General features: G+C 44.7%; 1 protein-coding gene across 2 annotated transcripts in view; it reads right to left on the bottom strand.

The window, feature by feature from the left end:
- Positions 1-294: 294 nt before the first annotated feature.
- Positions 295-12,354, bottom strand: part of LOC126473734 (TLC domain-containing protein 2-like) — a 49,762-nt gene continuing 37,702 nt past the window's right edge. The window contains exons 6-7 of one of the 2 annotated variants that reach the window (XM_050100993.1): positions 2,423-2,527; positions 295-2,348 (exon numbers count right to left, since the gene is read on the bottom strand). In XM_050100993.1, coding sequence (XP_049956950.1) covers positions 2,209-2,348; positions 2,423-2,527 — 245 coding nt within the window. In that variant the 3' untranslated portion in view covers positions 295-2,208. The remainder of the gene's footprint in view (positions 2,349-2,422; positions 2,528-12,354) is intronic. The other variant, XM_050100985.1, reaches the window with a different exon arrangement.

The raw sequence follows: 12,354 nt of genomic DNA, 5'->3' as shown, positions 1-12,354 counted from the left end.
CACTCGCACACACACACATATCCATCCACACATACAGACACAAGCAGACATATGTCTGCTTGTGTCTGTATGTGTGGATGGATATGTGTGTGTGTGCGAGTGTATACCTGTCCTTTTTTCCCCCTAAGGTAAGTCTTTCCGCTCCCGGGATTGGAATGACTCCTTACCCTCTCCTTTAAAACCCACTTCCTTTCGTCTTCCCCTCTCCTTCCCTCTTTCCTGATGAGGCAACAATTTGTTGCGAAAGCTTGAATTTTTTGTGTATGTTTGTGTGTCTATCGACCTGCCAGCGTTTTTGTTCGGTAAGTCACCTCATCTTTGTTTTTATATATAATGTTAAATTAGTTAGACATGAGTGACAAGAGACACTCACAATAAAATTTTCAATAATAACAGTGATACAAAAAATATCTTCCATAATCACTTTACAGTGGCCTGTGAGTACAGTTGGTATATTGTACATAGTTGATATAATGCACGAAATTCTAATGGTCTACGCTCTATGGTGAGTTTCTAAAAATCTGCAACACAAATCAAGATGAAACACTATAGAAAAATCTCATGTGTAATGAGGGCTTTGGAAATAATATTGTAAATGAAATTTACATACATTTCATTACCTTCACTGCATGTAGTAATCACAATGAAGAACTATGTGTTACCTCATAACAGTAAAAGCATGCTGAATGAACTGCTGTCATTGTCTTTACAAAACTAGACCTTTCATTTTCTGGACCCATGATGATTGAACAAGGAATCTTCTAATTTGCAGAAATGTACCTTTTACCACATAAATTACGTAGTTCCATAATTTATAATTCCAACAAAAATTTTAAGTATCACACGCCCTTACCACAAATGCAAACTGAAATTACATTAGTCCTTGTACACATATTTGCAATAGTATGTCTAGTGGTCTAAAGCACCAGTTACTTGATCTTAAATTGGAATACTGTGAGTCTGTACACAATTTGACTCACAGAAACGTAACAAACACTACTACTTGATTAATTTGTTGTTGGAGACATATTTATCTGCCTAGCACTTCATCTTTCGATGATGGAGACATCATCAGAAGCTGTAACTATTCAGAAAGCAGCTATGAGCTCAGAACTCTTTATACGTATCCATGCAATGGCCATTTTGTGAGTCAATACACCTAAGAACACACCAATGTGTGTTATGAAGCTAGTAGTGATGAAGAGTTAGTCCTGTTTGATTTATTTAGCACTCAAGCCAATTTTAACCCTTCTTTGCTGCCAATGTTGTTTTTGTGATTTTGAATTTCTGTGGAATCTCTGTACATCCTAGTATAATAATAATTGGTTTTATCATGATCCAATCACTAATATTCTATAGAAGTTCAAAAGCACAAGGAAAAAAAAACTTTAACAGAAATGAAGAAGGACTGAAACTAGACAAGTATTGGATCTTAGTGTGAAATATAGCAAACAGGCCCAACTTTTCCCTACTACAAGCTCCATAATATACATTAGTATGACTCCGTAATCTTTGGCAGTGAACTGATAATGTTTGGCTTGTTGAGCTAGCAACTGCTTTCCATGTCATTATAGCCAGCAGTGATGTCAGCAGCATTAGGAGACAAAGCATTACTCACAGAAATAAGTCTTGGACCACAGCCTAACGTCCACTAAACAAAAATCACCAAGGACACCAATATCGGCTGTGAAAGCCCTCACTGTATGATTAAACAATCCTACTCTTTATTAAATGATGAACACACACAGAAATTCTGTAACTTTGGTAGTAGATTGGTATAGGTACACCATTACATCACAAATATGAACACAAACATTTAGATACATGATTTTACCACTTAAGTAGTTTAGAACAAAATGGATAGTGAATGAATTACATATAAAATTCCCATTACTACTTACACTCTGATTTTTGTCTCTGCTCTTCATTTCAATCTTTATAACAACAATTAAATAACAAAATGTCATTCTATAAATAGGAATGATAGTTATATAAGCATCGGTACAAAAATAAAGTCATATAAAAATACTTAATTTAGACAGAAACATCTTGCAATAATTATCCAGTTTCGTACAATAACAGTCCAATTCTTGGCATATTAGTTTTTCCTTAAGAAGTATGCAATACACAGCAGTACAAAATATGTCATTAATACATACATTACAAAAATAGTTACACAACATAAATGAATAAATGGTCTGCATTAAATTAGCTTTTTACTTTAGTGTGACCTTTGCAGTCTGCAGGTTCTTCATGTAAAATGGTTTGTCGGGCTGGTCTTTGTCGATAATCGGCATTTAACACTCTCAAGAAAAGTATTATGTTCATCAGCATAATGACAGCCATAGCTGAAAAGATAGTAATCATCATTTAACAAGAATTCTAGAATAAGCAAGCTGCAAAGAATGTAAGAATGACTTACATATACTGCCCAATGAAAAAGCTGTTAGAGTGAGTTCATCTCGATGGAGAACCAACCATCTCGTCATCCAGCCCAACGTCATTATCCGGAAAACTATAAACGTCACTGTAAATCAAGGCAGTACTTAAACAAAGGTATTTGGTAGAACAAATTGGATAATTTATTTTTAAGAAATGAAGTTTCCACTGGAAACTACAACCACATCTGTGAAAATTAAGAACACTTAAAATTATGACCACCACCAAAATTTTCCTTCTCAAACATCCCCAGCATGTTACTACTGAATTTAGAAAGCCTTTTCAAGGTACTGACACGCTGAATAGATAAAATTAAGGAGTGCTAAGCAAGCAGTAGAAGAAAGGAGGAGATCTGATGCTCTTGCAGCATGCAAAATGCTGTTGCACCAAAATGTTCTATATATGACACCATTGAGGTTTATGCAAGTTTGATGTGTACTTCACTGAAATCAGTGTTCCTGATTATAAAATCACAGCATTTAACAATTCATGAATACTTTGACACACATCTGTGAATATCTGCCTAAGACAGACCTTTGAAGCATAATAGCACTTACACTCTGTACTGAATGCGCTGCTATCTTACTGACGAATACTATGTCAAATTTGTACAAACTGTAGTTAACTGATTTCTGATGACTTATCAATATGTCCTTCATACAATAACACAAAGCACTTGTCCTGAAAGATGTCCATCAGAGGAAATGGAAAAATTATTTAACACGACATTTCCTTTATATTCTGTCTGCTTTTATTTTGTGCAGGTCTACATGACTGTAGATCAGAGCTAGCCCATTGCGTAAAACTCAGGGAAAGGAAACCCCTTGCTACAAAAGGTCAACAAAGGTGAGATAAGGGGCAAAAGAAGAAAGGGAGGCAGAGGAAGAAAGGCAGACAAGGTGACCCATCTAGGAAGCTGCAGGAAGCCCCTGAAAGCAGGGTGCAATAAGAAAACACATCCTGCAGCCCTCGCTACTTACCAGAGGTACTCCACTCAAGAAATTGTGTAGGAAAGACTAGCAACACAGACAGGGAAAGAGAAGCACAGAGAGACAAAAGACAAACAAGTGTGACAAACTGCGCAAGACAGAGGAAGAAGAGTAAAGGAGCAATTAGGGTGAGAACCGGGTTGGACCACCAAGCCCACACAGCCACAGCCTGGTCTAAGCAGAGGAAGCAACAGAGTATTCTGCCAACTAGACAATGGGCCAATAAGGTTAAGTGCACCTCCCTTAAAAGAGAGTGGTAAAAGCCCCCTTCATGAATAAAACATTAAACTATTTCAGCCACTGAGGAGTCATCTCATAACACCAGGAGTAACGAGTCAGTGAGATTTTTTCTCCAAAAAAATATCAATATATATCAGCACTGTTTTTGCCCCCATATATTGATATCAAAATGGCAATATTGGGTGCCAACATTTTTATTTTATATTTTTTTCACAGTTTTCGGTAAATATTTTAAGCCATTGTATTGAAATTGTTGTAGAATATAGCTTTACTCTCACTGTGTGAAGGAGTCTTACTCCTTTTTGAGCTTTCATCAGGTCTGGTTGGTTTGTTTGTGGGGGTTGAAGGGACCAAACTACAAAGGCCATCGGTCCCTTTTTCCATGAACATGAAACACCCACAAGGAACAAAATCAAGCAATGGAGAAGACAAGGGGTGACACAGAACAAGAGAGACATAGACAAAGACTAGAAAAGAGGAATTAAAAACACACAGAGTGTTACAGTGGTTGGCCGACCATGGAAGGGCGGGGGGTGGGGGGGTGAGGGGGTTGGGGGAAGAAAACGAAATGCCAACAACCAAGAGACGCACTAAAAAGCTCAATCTAAAACTGTAGGCCAAAGGCCAGACTCAACACAAAAGAGAGAGACAAAGCCTCAGATTGAGCGATAAAAGTCCCCTGCATGAATAAAACTCAAAACTAAGCCTGCCGTGGCAGTGTCATCCATTAAAAGTGCAGGGAGCGTATCTGGCAGCGCAAATGTCTGCCTAAGTGCAGTTAAAAGCAGACAGTCCAACAAAATGTGGAACACTGTCAATGCTGAACCAAAGCGACAGAGAGGTGGATCCTCACGGCACAATAAATAATCGTACGTCATCCAGGTGTGGCCAATCTGCAGCCGGCAGAGTACAACACAGTCCTCGCAAGAGGCCCGCAAGGAGGAGCGTCGCACACTGGTAGTCTCCTTGATGATCCGAAGTTTGTTGGGTGAAGGCAGGGTGCGCTATTCATCATCCCAGGTACCAAGGACCTTCTGTCGTAAAACTGAATGGAGATCACACTCCGAAAGGCCAATCTCCAAAGCTGGTGCACCGACAGCCTGTTTGGCCAGCATGTCAACACGTTCATTACCCGGGATGCCGACATGACCCGGCGTCCTCATAAAAACCACGGAGCATCGGCAACGAGCAAGAGTATGGATGGACTCCTGGATAGCCGTCACCAAACAAGAGCGAGGGAAACACTGGTCGATAGCTTGTAAACCGCTCAGGGAGTCACTACAGATAACAAAGGACTCACCTGAGCCAGGAGCGTATATACTCTAGGGCACTAGAGGTGGTGACCAGCTCGGCAGTGAAAACACTGCAGCCAGCTGGCAATGAGCTTTGTTCAGAATGATCCCCAAGAGTAAGAGCATACCCAACTTGACAAGCAACCATCGATCTGTCGGTATAGACCACGTCAGAACCATTAAACGTGGCAAGGATGGAAAGAAAGCGGCAGCGGAGGGCCTCAGGAGGGACTGAGTCCTTCGGGCCCTGTGCCAAATACGGCCGAAGACATGGGCAGGGCACACACCACAGGTGTATATGTATATGGGCCAGGAAAAGAGGTGGGAGAGGGAAAAACTCAAGCCCAGAGAGAAGAGCCCAGATGCGAACCGCGATCGTACACCCTGACCAGGGCCACCATTCTGGAAAACGGACGACCGAGTTGGGGAACAGGAGTTGTTAATTGGGATGTCCGGGCAAGCTGCAAACATGTGCAGCATAAGCGGCCAGTAGTCGTTGGCGCCGGATCCACAATGGAGGGACACCAGCCTCTACAAGTAGGCTGTTTACAGGGTTTGTGCGGAAAGCTCCAGTTGAGAATGGGGTCAAGCAACCGCAACGCGGAAGGCAATGCCGAACTGTAAGCCAGGCTCCCATAATCGAGACAGGACTGAATCAATGACTGATACATTCGTAGAAGGGTAGATCGATTGGCACCCCTGCTGGTGTGACTCAAGCAATGAAGAGCATTAAGATAGCGCCACAACGTTTGTTTAAGCTGCCAAATGTGAAGGAGCCAAGTCAACCGGGCATCAAAAAGCAAGCCCAAAAACCAATGCATCTTTACCACAGCAAGAGGTTCACCATCACGATAAAGCCGTGGCTCAGGGTGAACAGTGTGACACCGGCAGAAATGCACGACGCAGGCCTTAGCAGCCGAGAACTGGAAGCCGTGCGTGACAGCCCAAGACCGTGCCCTGCGGATAGCACCCTGTGGCCACCATTCAGCAACCGCAATGCCAGTGGAGCTATAGTACAGGAAAAAGTCATCAACATACTAAGGAGCCGATATGGTCATTCCCACAGCTGCAGCTAGCCCATTGATAGCAACTAAAAATAGGCAGACACTCAAGACAGAGCCTTGCGGGACCCCATTCTCCTGGACTCGGGAGGAACTATGGGAGGAACCAACTTGCACGCGGAAGAAATGAAGCGACAGAAAATTTTGAATAAAAAGTGGGAGCGGGCTCCTAAGACCCCATCCATGAAGTGTGGTGAGGATGTGATGTCGCCACGTTGTATCGTATGCCTTCTGCATGTCAAAAAAGATGGCAACCAGGTGCTGACGGTGGGCAAATGCCATACAGATGGCGGACTCCAGGCAGACCAGATTATCAGTGGCAGAGCGGCCCTTACGGAATCTACCCTGGGACAGAGCCAGAAGGCCTCGTGACTCAAGTAGCCAACTCAACCTCTGGCTCACCATGCGTTCGAGCACCTTGCACATAACATTGGTGAGGCTAATGGGGCAGTAGCTGTCCACCTCCAGGGGGTTCTTGCCAGGCTTCAACACTGGGATAATAATGCTTTCCTGCCTTTGAGAGGGGAACTCAACCTCAACCCAGATATGGTTGAAAAGGTCGAGGAGGTGTCACTGGCAGTCCATGCAGAGATGTTTAAGCATCCGATAGTGGATGCGATCCAGCCCGGGAGCCGTATCAGCGCAAGCGGCTAGGGCACTGTGGAATTACCACTCACTGAGTGGAGCATTGTACGATTCGGGGTGGCGCACATGGAATGAAAGGCTCCAAATTTCCAACTGCTCTTTCAGGGAGTGGAAGGCCAGTGGGTAATTCGTAGAAATGGAACTCTAAGCATAATGCTTTGCTAAGAGTTCTGCAATCATGTCTGATTCAGTACAGACTGCTCCATTCAGGGAAAGCCCAGGTACACTGATGGGTATCTGATACCCTTAGGGTCGTTAATCTTGCACCAAACTTGCGATGGGAAGATATGGGTGCCAATGGTGGAGACATACCGTTCCCAGCACACCTGCTTCCGTTGGCGAATAAGGCGTTGGGCTAGGGCACGGAGCCGTTTAAAGGTAAATGAACTGTTCCAATGATGGGTGCCACTTATGACGCTAGAGGACCCGCCTGCAATTGCTAATTGCCTCAGCGATCTCGGGTGACCACCAAGCCACAGTCCTCCACCGAGGAGACCCGAAAGAACAGGAAATTACAGATTCTGTGGCAGAAACAATGCCAGTGGTGATCGTGTGAACCACCACGAGTCCCAGTCAGCCTTATTCAAAGCCCTTCTGGGGAGGCACACTGGTGAGTGACGCTGGGGCAGTGACAGGAAGACCGGAAAGTGGTCACTACCGCACAAGTCGTCATGCACACTCCATTGGACAAATGGTAGAAGGCCAGGGCTGCAGACTGAAAGGTCGATGGCTGAGTACGTGCCATGCACCACACTGAAATGTGTGGAGGCACCATTATTTAAAAGAGAAAGATCGAGCTGTGCCAACACTTGCTCGACAGTTCCTTGGCCTGTTGCCACCAATCCACCCCACAAAGGGTTATGGGTGTTCAAGTCACCCAATAACAGAAAAGGTGGCGGCAATCAGTGCAGCCAATACATGCTGTGGGACATCACGAACCGGTGGAAGATAGAGACTGCAGACAATTAACAGCCTGAGGCGTCCACACCCGAACAGCAACAGCCTCTAAAGGTTTTTGAAGAGGGATACACTCGCTGTAAAGAGAGTTACGGATATAGACACAGACTCCACCAGATACCCTCTCATAAGCTGCCCAATTCTTATAATAACCCCGATATCCACGGAGGGCGGGGGTTCCCATCACTGGAAACCAAGTTTCCTGGAGAGCAATGCAGAAAAAAGGGCGAAGGCTGAGAAATTGTCAGAGCTCAGCAAGGTGGTGGGAAAAACCGCTGCAACTCCACTGGAGGATGACACTGCCCGCGGCCGAAAAAGGCGTGAAGGGATCGAGGAGGCAGATTACGCCGCTGAATCACCTGCTGCCACTGATTGAGTACCTGTGCGATCGACTTCCCATGGTGTCTGAGGGTCCGGCAAGATCTAGGTCCTCAGCAGATGCCAGAATCTCCACCCCATTCTCAGACGCATAACTTGTAGGTTGCAGTAGGGTGGGTGCCACCACAAGTTCCTTTGTCTTAGAGGTCTTCTTCTTGAACTTTTCTCGCTGCTCCTTGGTTTCACTGGCTGGGAGGGCTTCACTGATTCAGTCTCCGGGACTGAGGAGGATCGTATTGCCCTACGACCAGCTGCTTGTGGGCACTGACGCCACTGGCGCGCGTCATCCTTCCCATTGGTAGAAACCTGGGAAGGTAGGGGCCAAGGGTCCCCTTCAAAGCGAGAGGAGCCAAAGAAGCTGGACGCTTCTCCGGCTTAGAAGTGGGGACACACAATGAGTGTGGGGGGGGGGGGGGGGGGGAGTGTTGCTCCCAAAGTAGGTGGCGCAGGAGCAACAGGGAGGGTAGTGCCCCCCACAGTCAAGGGCGCAGGTGTAGTCTTATGGCTCAGGGAGCCAACTGGAATTCGCTGAACTGATGGGGCTATTACTGCTGTCATAGCGGAGGCATAAGAGGAAGTCATTCGCACAAGATGGAGTCGTTCATATTTCCTCTTAGCCTCAGCGTAGGTCAATCGGTCAAGAGTCTTATACTCCACAATTTTCCGCTCTTTCTGTAAAATCCTGCAGTCTGGCGAGCAAGGGGAATGATGCTCTACGCAGTTTTACACAGATGGGAGGTGGGGCACACGGAGTATTGGAATGTGATGGGCGTCCGCAATCTCGACATGTGACGCTGGAAGTACAGTGGGAAGTCTATGGCCAAACTTCCAGCATTTAAAGCACTGCATCGGGGGAGGGATATAGGGCTTGGCATCACAGTGGTAGACCATCACCTTGACCTTCTCGGGGCAATGTATCACCCTCGAAGGCCAAGATGAAGGCATCAAGTGGCAACCTGACTATCCCTTGGATCCCGATGAACTCGCCAGCCAAAATGAACACCTTGCGGCTCTAAATTGGCGCTCAGCTCGTCATCAGACTGCAAACGAAGGTCCCTGTGGAATATAATATCCTGGACCATATTTAAACTTTTATGATGCGTAATGGTAACTGAAATATCCCCCAACTCGTCACAAGCAAGTAATGCCCACGACTGGGCAGAGAATGCTGTTTTTATCGAAACTTACCCAGAGTGCATTTTGGACAAGCTATCCACCTCCCCAATCTTGTCCTCTAAATGCTCTACAAAGAACTGAAGCTTCATGGACACAAAGGATTTCCCATCAGTTCTTGTACATACATGGTAATGGGGTGAATAAGCTTCGTTCCCATTCTTAGCCTTTTGTTCCTCCCATGGGGTGGCCAGAGAAGGAAATGATTTGGAGTCATACGTGTTTGCATTAAATTGAGCCCTGGGACACTCAGAAACTGCTGGCAGCTGGCCATCAGCAAAAGAATATGTGCCATGCTTCATAGCGTGTCATCCGCCCTTATGTCACCCACTCCGACCAAGGGCCCTCCCCACAGGCGCCACCCAGCTGCAGCAAGGGCCACCTGGCAGGATGGCCATTACCGGGAGTCCTGATGCCCCAGGGAGATAGGCATCTACTCCTTGGCATACGTGAGGAGTTTACAGCGTAGGCGTCAGCAGAGTGATCCCTGTGTTGTCAGGGGGCTACAACCAACATGGTACATGGCGACCCCACCACAACGGACTGGCTACCATGGTGGATATCAGGTGCAAAGAAGTCCGTGTTTGTCGTCGGCGCAGAAAGCGAGACAGCATAGTGAATGGCAGAAACTGCACCCAGGAACGTATCCTCACCCAAGAGACGGAGAGTGAGCGCGACTGCAATGCGACAACGAGAAAGCGGACTAAAGGTCTCAATGCACAATGCACACGATACACCATGTAAGGTGCCCTTCCCCAATTGGCTCGCTCTTCGGAAAAATTTGGGAGTATGGAGGTCAAACCCTACAGAGGACCATCACATGAAGACCAAAACATGTGAGACTCCTTTTAGTCGCCTCTTACGACAGGTTCGGAATACCACGGGCCTATTCTAACCCCCGGACCCACATGGGGGTCATCAGGTCTAATCTTTCTCTTTGACCATGTTAAATGAATATACATGGCACAAAAGAAGTAGTCCATTTTCACTGGAGGATGTTCAAATGTGTATGAATTTCTAAGGGATCAAACTGCTGAGGTCATCGGTCCCTAGATGTACACATTACTTAAACTAACTTATACTAAGAACAAAACACACACACACACACACACACACACACACACACACACACACATGCCCGAGGGAGGACTCGAACATCCGGCAGGAGGGGTCGTCCAGTCTGTGACACGGCACCTCAAACTGCTCGGCCACTCCGCACGGCTTCACCGGAGGATGGTGGTGTGAATGGAATAACAAGATTTCCAATGTGAAGAAATGGGATACCAGTTGTATTAAAAAACAATTTTTAAAGCAACTGGTGTGCTATTCCTTCAGATTGGCATTCTTCAAAAACAGTTGCTGGAAGTGATGAACAAAAATCTAAATGACAAAACTGGTCTTTAAGATGGGTGGAGATGTGTGGGGGGAAATGCTGACGTAATTGGCGCTCAAGCACTACCAACAGAAACTGCAACATTTAGCTTCACCATGCAATTTTGACACTACAATTGCTAGGTCACTGGTGTTGCTAGAAATGAAAAAACAGGGAAGTTGACATGGAGGGTTCCGGACAAATCCAATGCGTGATGAAACCAAATGAGGGACCCATCGGACACCTTATATTGTGGCACTTACATTCAATTAACATTGTTAGCAAAGAGGGTATCGCCAAGTATGAACATACATTGTTTTCCTTTCAATTCTTCCTCTAAGCGGAAAGGCAGGCTGCTATCTTTTTGATGTACAGAAAATTCCATAATAAAATAAATATACAGCTCTTAAACCCGCAGTATCTTTACAATGTGCAGCCAATATTTTTTATTGGCAGGTACATCAATATTTTTTTTTCAGTCGATATATCGATAGCTTTTTTGGATATATCAAGAGACGACAATGATATTTTTTAAATATTGATATATTGGATTCCTGATATTTTAAAAAATATCAACAGTCCTAATTCAAGAGGCAAAGGCCAAGTTGAACCAGTAAGTTTTCGAGGTCTTTACTGTGGCCACTGATCATGGTTCCACCCCACAAAGGGTTATGGGCACTGTAATCACCCAAGATTAGGAAAGGTGGTGGGAACTGAGAAACCAGCGCAAACAATATGTTCTGAGACACTTCACCATCGAGGGAGAGGTAAGCGATGCAGATGATAATATCCTGAAATGTTCTTACCCGAACAGCCACGGCCTCCAAAGATGTATTAAGAGGCACTAGTTCACTATACACAGTGTCCCATTTTTCTTGACCACCCTAAGTAACTGTTTGTCCAGATGCAAATTACAAAATGTTTCAAGCAATTGTTCCTTAGCCATCATGGGGGCATCTATCACCATGAATGCCTTCGTTGTAGCTTTGTTTTTTTTTTTACAAAGATATCAACAGCAGTATGACTTTTTTAAATGGAATCCTTTATATTTTATTTGATAATTCATTTCCTCTCCTAAAGACCTATTCAAAAATGTATCACAATGTAGCATTCACTGAAACACAATGTTATTAATTACAGAACACAACATTGACTTTGAACCAGGGATCACAAACTTGTCCACTTGCTGGAGTTGTCAGAAAACAAATGAAAACAAGGTAAAAACAAAACACAAAATTGATTTTGACTGTCTGTACCATTGCCCAGGAGTAGAACATTCAAAGGTGCTCAAAGTGGGCCGGCCAGTGTGGCCACGCGGTTAAAGGCGCTTCAGTCTGCAACCGCGCGAGCGCTACGGTCGCAGGTTCGAATCCTGCCTCGGGCATGGATATGTGTGATGTCCTTAAGTTAGTTCGGTTTAAGTAGTTCTAAGTTCTAGGGGACTCATGACCTCAGATGTTAAGTCCCATAGTGCTCAGAGCCATTTTTTTTGCTCAAAGTGGTGACCCTGGTGCACTCATTGAATGAAAGAATTATTTACTGCTTCCAGTATGGCCTGCTGAAGAGAATTACAAGCAAGCGTGATACATTCCTGCATGTCCTCTGGAGTTGTTGGAATATCGTGATAGACAATGTCTTTAATGCAGACCCAACGAAAAAGTCATTTCTAGGCATACTTATTCAAGGTTACAATAATACACTTTATACTTACGTATTTATATAGCACACTTCATAAATCTAAATATTCTTCGATGGAGTAGAAGCAGTGATGATGTAAATATGACTTTTGAGGTTTTCCAAAGGTACTG

The sequence above is a fragment of the Schistocerca serialis genome, chromosome 1, assembly GCF_023864345.2.
Source record: "Schistocerca serialis cubense isolate TAMUIC-IGC-003099 chromosome 1, iqSchSeri2.2, whole genome shotgun sequence".
Lineage (NCBI taxonomy): Eukaryota > Metazoa > Arthropoda > Insecta > Orthoptera > Acrididae > Schistocerca > Schistocerca serialis.
The sequence above is the reverse complement of the archived record's forward strand: the minus strand, read 5'-3'. Positions and strand labels throughout refer to the sequence as shown.